This window comes from Apaloderma vittatum, unplaced genomic scaffold (assembly GCF_000703405.1).
Source record: "Apaloderma vittatum isolate BGI_N311 unplaced genomic scaffold, ASM70340v1 scaffold20989, whole genome shotgun sequence".
Lineage (NCBI taxonomy): Eukaryota > Metazoa > Chordata > Aves > Trogoniformes > Trogonidae > Apaloderma > Apaloderma vittatum.
Window position 1 is genome coordinate 7,517 of NW_009737241.1, and position 11,113 is coordinate 18,629.

The following is an 11,113-nucleotide window of genomic DNA, read 5'->3' on the forward strand; positions in this document are numbered from 1 at the left end:
CTACTAGATGAGCTCCAAAACCTCAACTGTTTTGTGAATTATGATGCTGCTTCCCCAACTGAAAGGGCACTTAGGATTTGGTAGGTTTCTTGCATCACCATCTGAATTTACAAAAAGATGTTAAAACTGCTCTTATGAAGAAACTGTTACACAGACATATTTCAACCTGTGTATCTTTCACTGTTAAATGAAGCGAAAATAGATGATGATTAGCTCTGGGTCTTGGAGATCTGTATTTACTAGGTATTGGGTTTCAGGTACTGTTGCTGGCTTTCTCTGTACTTCTGATTAAATTTTTTTTTTTTGGTCTCTGATTACATCTCAGACATATTCTTCTTGCTGTACTGCAGTTGAACTGGTTCCATTTAAAGACTTGGTGTTTGGTCATGGAAGACTTCTGAAACTGAAACAGTTCTATTTAATAGACACAGGTGTTCTTAGATGGTTACAAAATTTACAATCTTCTGTGTAAATTAAAATAATGGGATATACTCACATCCTTCCTAAATGGAACACTTTCTCATTGTTTGCCTTCATCATCTGCAACTTGTATAACCTCATAAAGTGCATTTGCTTGCTCCCAGGTAATAAGGGCTATTAATTGACCATTTGAAAAGTCATTTCACAACCCCATGCATTTGAGGCACTACAACAGATACGTACTTTTGAAATGAATAATGCCAGTAAGAGCCAAGAATATGTTTGATGTCAAGGTGAGTGGTTCTCACCCTACGGAACACTAGGCTGCCAAGAGAAATGTTAATTCCAAGCACTACAGAAGGTTCATGATATCAGGATGCCCTGGGAAGATCCTCCACCTCACCCCAAAAGCTTATTTTCTGTGAAGTCTCCGACGAGACATTGCCTGCTCAGTCACACAAAAGAAACACACATATTTCCTAAAAGATGAAAGATCAGGTCTATTAGCAGAAACAAAATAAGTAAGCAGCAAGGAAAGTAAAAGTTCAAAAGTTTGCATGAATATTCTTCTCATTGTTACCTATTATCACCCCAGTTCTTTGAAACCAGCAAATCCCAGTAGCCAGGAGCATATATTGCTCATATATTAATTTAAGGACAGACCAGACACTGCTCCACACTGTTCAGTCAAAAATTAGGATTTTGGGTAGAATTTGCAAAATTGGTCATCTTATTTCTACCATCAGTACCCATCTTTCACTGCCACAAATAAGGAAATCCCTTTTGCAGGAAGTTCACATTATATCTCAGATAAATTCCATGCCCGAGGGAGAATGCAAGTCACAGAAAGAAAACAGGCTACGGACAAAGTTCAACCCTACCGTCATCCTACATGCGCTGATCAGCATTTGGCACACCTGTCTTTCCAAAGCACATCACCCTTCTCTAGCACTGCTTGAAGTTACAATAAATCATTATCACACCATTCAAATACATACTGATAACAACGTAGATTCAAATTGCATCTACTGCACATTGGAAGTGATAGCATTAGACAAAAATAACGTTAATTTTTCTTAACTGAGAATTTTCTCACTCATATGCAATTTACTTCATTAGTTTAATTTATATTAATGTCCATTTAGAATTATGTATTTTCTAGAGAATTATAATTAATAAATGTATAAACTAACAGATTTTTCAATACGCATAAGCATGCATTTGTTTTCTTAAGTAATTTGCTGTTTCCTATGAATACATGTAAGTCTGAAATGGAGATGAAGCAGGGATAAAAAACACAACATAGTCAAGTTATATCAAATGTATATGTGGTTTTACTTCTATGTCCAAGTACATGAAATGGGATATTTACCTTAAATAAGGACAATGACACTTAAAAATTAGATAAAACTCAATTTTCTTCTGGTAAATAAAACCAGAAAACTGTTGACTGATTCTCTAAATCAAATAAAGATTTAGTACTGGATGCACAAAACACTTTAAAAGTTACATAACTTTGGAATAAAACTCTAAAAGTCAATTGTTTGAAAAATATTGCATGAAAAATCTTGAAAATGTTCTTCTTTCTCTGTCTTCACTAATACAGCCTGTTCAGAAACACATTTTGGAAGACAGAACTTCAAACATAAAGGGGCTTATTTTGAAAATCACTATTATAAAAAGTTACCAGAAGAACAGGTCATGTATTTCAAGTCCACATTACTTTTTGTGACAATTTGTTGTCATGGTTGTCAATCAGCTATTTGTATTTGGTTTAATTGTTTCTGTAAGACCATTACTTTTGTTCTCTTCCAGGTAAGTAGCTGTCTTCTTAGTAAAAGTAGCAAACAGTGTATCCATCATTCCCAAAACTTCCAGTAGTTCTTCTTGATAGTCAATCTCTTTTCCTATGGCTTCCTGAAGTTTCAGGAACTGTCTATCAACAATTGCTGACTGCCCAACTACAGGCTGATAAATGTCTGTAAAGAAAAAACAGTCACTTGAGAATCCACAGTTACATAAAAACACGGAAGTTATATTAGGTAGTTAGAGATGCATTTAAGGAGTCTGGCACAAATCCCAACATTGTGGACAAGTAACTTTAACACTGAAATTAGTGTTAATTATTGGTATGTACTCACAGTAAGTCAAACTAACAGAAGTTTTTACAATGTCAAATGCTATTTTTATCTCACTGGAGAAGCAGAAGTCATTTGTACTATATAAGTATGGAAACATGATGTATCAAACATACTTAAAATCTGTGAGGAACTTCCTGCAGCCAGTGCAAATCAGCTACTGACTATGGTCAAAGTTAACTGGCAATACCTCCTTTTGGATCATTCTCTTGACATCAAGCTCATACTTCAAAAAAAAAAAAAAAAGTTTGGTTTCTTAAATGAATCTTATTTCTAAGCTTGTGTACCTAAACGTACCTTATTTCTAAACTAAGTTTTAGGAATCTTTTTTTGTGTTCTACTTACCTGTGATCATGTCTGCAACAGTCACCAGTATAGGAGTAAATCTAGGCTCAATCACTCGCCTGCAAAATTAGAACACATGCCAGTTTTACTACCTGCACTCCTTCTCCACAACAAGCAGCTTTCTCTACATGAGTCAGAGATGTGAGTTTAAAAACAAAACAAAACAAACAAAAAGCTACATATTTATACTCCTCCTTCTAGGAAGGCAGTGGGGGTTGGAGGAGTAGCAAAAGCCTCAGGTACATGAAAACAGGTTTCATCAAGGAGACAGAAAATAACACACTAAGCATAGGATGACTCCTCTCATAGCATCAGCAAAATTGTTCTGTGCTAACAGGTAAACTATTTCAGCACTATCCCACACCTTGATACCAGAAAGCAGAAGGCATATGAGATTTCAAGTGCACCAGTATTTCACCAATGATCTGAAGAAGCACTGGGGAAAATGCTATTAAGAAATACAGGTCTAAAAATAGTCAAAATAATTCGTGTTAAAATACCTTGCCACAAAGGTCAGAAGGAGATTAATTTGCTTCTCGTCTCGGCCTGCAAGCGCACTCCGCAGTGTTCCTCTGCGATGTAGTTCCTGCATGACTGCAACTGTAACTTCAGGAGTATAAAGCCTGATGGGTGGCTGGACATATATAAGAAGAATTTAGTATGAGAGCAACATCTTTGCACAAAAAAACAGGGCTGATAGCAGCAGCACCAAAAGAGGACCCACACAAGTGTGATTCCTTTCTAGTGAAACGTTGAAGTAAATTAGACATAAGGAGAAAATCCACATCGGATGACAGCACACAACTCTGATGAGACAAAAAACGGTGCCTTACCTCCAGTACTGCATCAAGGGCCTTGGAAGAATGAAAGCTCTTCAGCAGCTTGTCATATTTCCTCAAAACACGTTTTACAGGTTTACTGACACAGAAATCTTCCTAAAATTGAAAGCCAAGTTCAGGATAGGACACACACAAAATGGATGAAATGTACTACCATGAACAAGCTTATATGCCTTGGTATTTTCCTTCCCTTCCCTTTCTTCAACTTAGCACACTGAAAAAAAAACCTTTGGGGATTGCTTCAGTGTACATTTTCTCAGCAACCCATACCTGCTTTGGGATGTAAGTTCTTCCTTTCACATAGGTTCTATATGCTGGTTGTCTCTTCTTTTCAGACTTTTCTTTCCTTTCTTCAGGTTTTCTGTGTTTAACGTTTAGCACCCCATTGGTCATGCCTACAACTATGGTTTCATCTTCAGGCTAAAATGAAGAAATCACAAATTTAGGAACCTCTTGTTTTATTTGATGATGCATGCTCTACCACACAGATTTTTAATTTTTTTTTGCTTCATGATAAGGCTCTAATCACAGTACCACAGAACAACTGAAGTTGGAAAGCACCTCTGTGAGGTCCCATGAACAAATACCTGGTGTAAAACAGAGACAGCTTCAAAGCTATGAACATAAGCAACATTATCTAACAAACCTTTAACAAATACCTAGGAGTATTACAGCCCAAGTAGTGAAGCAAGCTCAAATATGTATTATCAGTGTTTTGTAAGTATAATCTACGAAAAGCTTTCTTTCTTTCCAATGGTGTACAACTGCCTTTGGCTATTACATGCCGTACAGTAGACATGAACACCATCTACAAGAATGCCATCACGGAACAGCAGGGTTATAAGATACATGCGCAAGTTGTTCAAAATATCAGTCACTGGTATAAATTTCAGCTACATAGGCAAAGGTTGCATGTGTTCGATGCCAAAAGTTGTAATTTTAAATGATCCACTGAGGAAAAACATTGACTTCACATGTAAAGTAAGTTCTGAGCTGTTATTTTTAACAGATAATTCTATGAAAACATTATAACATTAGCTGAATGCTAAACCGCTGGTAAGAAAAAAAACTTTAAAAAAAATAGTTAGAAATTCCCGTTCGGTCCCCATGCTTTGCCTGATCTAGTTGAGAGGTGGCGTCCCTGGCCACAGGGAAGTTGGATTAAATGATCTCTAAGGTCCCTTCCAGCCTAGGCAATTCTATGATTACTGCAGATGAAATAAAAACTAGAAAGACACTACGTCACTGAATAAATCCATTGTTTACCCACATCTCAAATCCTATGTGAGTCACTCTCAAAAAAGGGTAGTAGATTCAGAAAGAAAGAACTAAAAAACACAGAGGAGAATGGAAGATTGGCTTCATTTGAGCCAGAATTCTTCAGCAGGGGAAAAAAAGACAATTGAAAAGAGATATGATAAAAGCCTGTGGAATCACGACAGGTATGGATGCAGATCAGCCTGTCAACGTCTCATTTAGGGGCATCAAATGAAGCTAAAGAAGGTTCAGATGGAACAAAAGGTGGTAATTCTTCACACAAGCAGCAGATACTTCTTGTCAAGGAATCTAGTGAAGGCTGCAAATTTGTCCAAGCTCTGGGAGAGACTGAGCATGTTTACGTAAGAGAAATTCTTTAATAACACAGAAACTACACTCTGATGAGGTAATTTCTAATCTGAAAATGAATTTGGAGTTTGAGGAGAATATCAGACACACTTGTCCTGTTTTTAGTTTTCCATATGCATGTACTTATGGCTATAGTTGATAGTAGCATCTGGAATTAGACCAGCCTTTGGTTTGACCCTCAAGGGTTTTAGTCTGCATGAAACAAAACACACTACATTTCACAATACAAACACAGCTCCGGAGACACCTAACTACAGGTACTGCATGTTTTGCAGTTGCTGTAGAGGCCTAAAAGGTTAGAGTTCTTTTTTCTTCTGTACTCATCTCAACCAAAATAATTCAAAACTCATTTAGCTCTAGCTCCCTAGAGAACAAGATGCAAAATTAATAAAAGGAAGACATCTCCTTCACACACACACACACACACCTTCCCCTAGGTTCCAGAAGAGCAGGACAACAGTAAAGTAGCAAAGGCAGTACATATCCCTCACAGTCCCTTTCACATGTGCTTCAGAGGCTACGTAAAACGTGACTACATGACAACAGCATTGTTTTTAAAAGTCTCCAGATTTTTGGCCAGCAGGTCACTTATCCATTGGAACTCAAGTGTTTCAGAGAAATGAGTGTTTCCAAGACATTAGGACACAGGCTTTGGCAAACATTGTTTATGCTTGTATCTCATGCCATTTACCCTTTTCTTCCTCAAACTGACTGACACCAACAACCTTTTAAGTCAAGCTCACCCTATTCTACATTTTCTAGCAAATTAACTACTTTTTTTTCTTTTACCATTTCCACACATGAGGACTCACAAGGTTCCTGCAAGGCAAAAAGATTAGTACAATCTTCTTAAAGTTAAAGGACTTCCCTTCTAAACAGAATACTTTTTCTGTGATACATATACTGTCCTTGATAAACAAAAAATTTTGTACAGATGTAATAATGTAACATCTGGTACCTGGATGTATTACATGTTAAACCTCTTAATCCACTTTTTACTTTGAAGAAATATTTTCAGTCATCCTGCTTTGCATGAACTGCATTCTTCCGAAACAACCAACAGCAATGGACACAAAAATTAATTACTTCACTGACTTAAAAGGCATCAGTAATTAGCTTGCCTAAAAGATTTCTGATGTACTTACCGACAATGCAAGACTAAGGATGGATGTAGCATAGTTAAAGCTGTGGACTACTTTGTAGGAAGTAGTACTGTAAATCTTCACATGCCTGTTCAGAAGAGTAATGATTAAAACGTTTTTACTAATGCCTCATTGTAGACACTTGACAGAATTTAATCACCCTCAAGTTCTATAGATCATTTAAGGAAAACTGAGTATTTCCACAAAGCATTCTTAAGACTACCACTTAACTTCTTAGTTAAGACCTTCCGTGAAACAGAAAGACTCTGCTGAAAGATACACGAAAGTCAAGAAAGGATTACCCTTACCCAAGAAAGATGAAAACAAGGCTAGGACAGAAGAAGGAACAGAAAACAGTTGTGGTGACTAACTTCAGCAATGCTTATGAGGAGACACTAAGATAGCATGTCTTCAAATTTGTTTTTAAAAGTAACAGATCTATTGACAATTTCTGAAAGTAAATCCATAGATACTCTTGTACTTTTCTGCTCTTTAACAATTTGGTCAAAGGTAGGAAATATTTATGAAATGGGAAAACAAACTATTGTATTACAAGTATGCACTTCAGTGTTGTAGGCACTGAATGACAAAAGAGCTGCAGGAAGCCCGAAGGAAGCCTAGGAAAAAGGAGACGGAGTGAAGAAGGGGGTAGATTCCTGTGATTTCAGAGTACTTCATATTTCTAATATCTCTGAGACAACAGACTGAATACCGGTATAAAGCACTCAAATAGAAAAGCAAGAAGGACGTATTTCACCTGTACGTCTTAGGTACAAAAAAACAACTGCACAGAAACACAAAACCTAGGCTTTTTAAAGGTGAATAGTAATATACTTTCAGTTATTTAAATTGTATTAAAGTTTAGAGTCATTACTTTGAGGACTGCAAAGGTCAGTTTAGAAATTCATAAAAATGAATGCTTATTCAGAAGTTCCCCAGGCATATTCCCAAACCCTTACTGACAATCAGGCTAGTAAGAGAAAAGGGCTAATGTATATGGCAATATGTATACATTGGCTCCAAGATGTTTTCCAATACACTGTAGCTCTAACAGTTAAAAGAAAACATGGTCAGACTCATACTAATGTATAACTTTAAAAGATAAAAGTCCTAAAGAATTTAAATCACAACAAAGCATCAAAATATACTAACCTGTCTAGGGATCCTGACAGTAACCTCTGCCCAGAGCTGTTCAGGCATAAACACGTTACAGTTTTATGGTGGTTTTTAAGTGAAACTAGTAACTGCCCACCTTTCAGTACATCCCAGACTTTGACATATCGACCTCCTGCGGGAAAGAAGCACACAGAACAGTCTGACATACGTACAGGTGGACACTTCTCTGGGTAAGTTCTTGCAGAGCAAAACAGCGTCCCCTTCGTAACATAAAGAGTTTTCTGTACCTACACACCATCCCCATCCATTATGGCTATCTCCCAGAACAAGACACGTTACAAGCCTGGTCTTTTTTAGGCCATTCTGCAGGCACAGCTGAATAATTCAAGATACAGCTTACCAAAAAAAACTAGATACCAGTGCCTTACAGGACTTCCTGATGCAATGGCAAGAAGAAACTAAAAAACTTTGTCATCATTAAGAGAGAGAAACATTTCTATCTTTTCAAAACTTCTTAAGTATGTTCATTGCTCCACTTTAGCACTGGGCTAATTAAAGTCTGTATCTTATAATTAAAAATGGTTAGGATTTTTTGGTAGTTTTTTGGTTGGGGTTTTTTTTATTATTTATTTTTTCTGGAAATCAAATGGGGACAAGACGACTCCTACCTTCACCCTCCAGATCAACAGATTCCTAAAGAATATCTCCAAGAAATCCAGCTGTTACACCACCTACCACTTTGTTAGCAAATGAAAACATCACATGGGAAAGAAGCAGCTGAAGTATTTCTCAAATTAGGGCCATAGAAAAGAGATTTGATTTTACTGAAGTACCTGCAGATACTAGAAGCCCACCAGATGGGAAGAGGAGCACACTCTCCACAGGCTGGCCATGTTCTATTGTCATTACACTACTTTTTGTTCGTGCATCAAATAGCTTCACAGTGTGATCATAAGAACCTGCAAATGACAATACACAGCTTTAGTTTCAGTATTTCAGTTACTTCAGGAAATAAAACAGTTACGTACTACAATCCAAAGGAGCTCCTGCCAAATGGAAACTGTTTTAAACAATACGCAACATGAGTCTTCAAATTCTAGCCCTAGCAACACGTCAGACCCTAAAAGTAATTTAAGTCTTTTAAAGGTAAATACACTAGGCAACAGTAAATACCAGGCAACCTGATGAAATTTAGTCTCCCGTGCCTCTTGAAGTAAGGTACACTGATATTTTCATAGCGATCTACCACAGAAAGCTATTGCTAGGAAAACCAAAAGCAACTGGTTTCAAATAACTCCTCACATGACATTTCACTTTCGAGTCTGTCAGTTCTGAGCTGTACCAACTACAGTGGAACCAGTGTCCTCCTCTTGAAACCTGATAAAACACCATCCCAAATAAAGGATACCTTCTCAGGATTTTCATAAAACTTTCAAAGCGCAGTCAGAACAGTCATGTTAGCCCTAACAGGCTAAAGCAAACAGGCACAACAAAGCAGCCACTAAGTAGGAAGACAGATCATCCATGTTTACGATACAATAAAGAGGATCCTACTGTATCAAAAACTATCTTTCATTTACTTTAACGCAATTCAAAAGAAGCATATATATAAAAAAAAATAAAGTCAAACCTGTTATAAAGACATCTGCATTTACTTTACTTGCACAGCCGCATCTCACATAGTCGGTATGTTCACTGTAAGAGACGATTTCTGTAGCACTTGGAATATCCCACAAATTTGATGAATAATCATCACCACCAGAAAATATTCGGTATTTATCAGACAGGAAGCCCACTACATGAACAGGTCTAGAAAACAAAGTCCACGATATCCGAAGTTAAATATACTTGTACCCAGAAGAGTTAGCCTGTATGAAGAGCTTAAAGTACTGTAACTTAAAAGTGCAAACTGTTTACTACTGCAAGTTACAAAACCTCTCCTTAGAGATTAAAACACTTTAGTTTTCCAGCCAGAAAAAGGTCACACTAACAGATGCTTACCCTAGCACTGACTTGAACTGCTTTAAAGATGGTTTAGGTCTACTCGTTCAAACTGTGTGTGTATTTGTTACTTAGAGGTCTGTGTACTAGCACTGTCCTTCAGAAAAAAATTATAATAGTGAATTTTAAGTATGGCCGCATTGGTCACTCTTCTTGTTCTTTAAAATCACTATTGAAATCTGTGTTATCATTGTAACATCCCAAGAGAGAATGACTTTGACAGAAAACACAGATACCCTAAATCGTATTAATTAACTTAATGGTTAGGATATAAGATGATATCCTATCTACAAACACAGACCTCAAATAGAAACACTCTCAAGGTCTGCCTGCATGCCCTCCGGTGAGAGGGCGTTTGCTCTTGTTGTCCTAGATACATAAAACACATATTGATCTTCCACAGCACAGCAATCAGGTTAATCCAAGAGTTATCACGGTCTGCTCCTCACTGCTACACGAGAACTCCTAACTCCCTCCCCATCAAGCCCACCATCAAGCAGTTCTGTTTCGTTTTTTAAGGGATTCCTGCTCTTCATGGCATATTTCTTCACCGTTTCTGTTCAGTCAATTTTTAGACTGCACACTGCCAGCATGTGCAAGATGTGCTTACCAGTGCCATGTAATCACAAGACTACCTCTACATAACATATTAAATGGCACCTACCTGAATTAGAAAATGTATTAGTTTTCCCATGTACCTAATTAATATTTAAATTTAGAAAAATATCAAATTTTGAATTTAGAAACCCACTTTCCAGTAAGAACTACATAAGATAGCTGCAAGTAATGTGGATCAGTATTATTCAGATCTTCAGCAACATGTAAAGCAGACATGTAAATACAACAAGCCCATGCACATAAAATAAAAAAACAACACTCTCTTACTTAGCATGACCATCAAATTGCCTCAGTGGTGCCCTTCCACTGATGTCAAAGAGGCGAATGCTACCTTCCTCGCTGCCAGCGACAAGCAGATTGCCATCATCTCTGTATGTGGCACAATAAGCAGCATCTCTGAAGCGTGAAAATGTTTTGATTGGTTCCTGAGAGTAACGACCGTAAATGTGGATCTGATAAAACAAGAGGATAGTAAGTTCAGGCGTACGATACCAACCAAAGGACAAAAACATTAAAAAAATTCTCAGAAAAGCCACTTACCCTTGAGGAGGCTGTGACTGCGTAGTTATATGGAGGAACCGGGGAGAAGTCAATTTTATTTACTGCACCAAATTCTTTTATCTGAACAGGTGTCTAAAATAAGTACAATGAAAGATCATTAAATAAAGAGACAGTCAAAAAGTAAAGCAACAAAATAAACCCCATTCTTTCTACAGAGAGCTTAAAACTCCATTTAGAACCAAATCATGTTTTAAAGACACTCCTGTTGAGTTTCTCTTCTGCCAGGCTACTTCTGCTCTAAGAAACTTTTTTCCAATTTCCATGCTACAAGCGACCCACCCGGTCGCGTTTGAAAAAACTTCGACTA

General features: G+C 37.2%; 1 protein-coding gene across 1 annotated transcript; it reads right to left on the minus strand.

The window, feature by feature from the left end:
• Positions 1-2,161: 2,161 nt before the first annotated feature.
• UTP15 (UTP15, U3 small nucleolar ribonucleoprotein, homolog (S. cerevisiae)) lies at positions 2,162-10,874 on the minus strand. Its single transcript, XM_009877273.1, has 11 exons — positions 10,786-10,874; positions 10,513-10,697; positions 9,257-9,435; positions 8,460-8,585; positions 7,663-7,798; positions 6,514-6,598; positions 4,013-4,162; positions 3,737-3,838; positions 3,404-3,537; positions 2,904-2,962; positions 2,162-2,399 (listed from the first exon to the last, which is right to left on the minus strand). The coding sequence occupies exons 4-11, from the start codon at positions 8,530-8,532 to the stop codon at positions 2,176-2,178; spliced, it is 963 nt and encodes a 320-aa protein (XP_009875575.1). The 5' UTR covers positions 8,533-8,585; positions 9,257-9,435; positions 10,513-10,697; positions 10,786-10,874; the 3' UTR covers positions 2,162-2,175.
• Between the last annotated feature and the right edge of the window lie 239 nt (positions 10,875-11,113).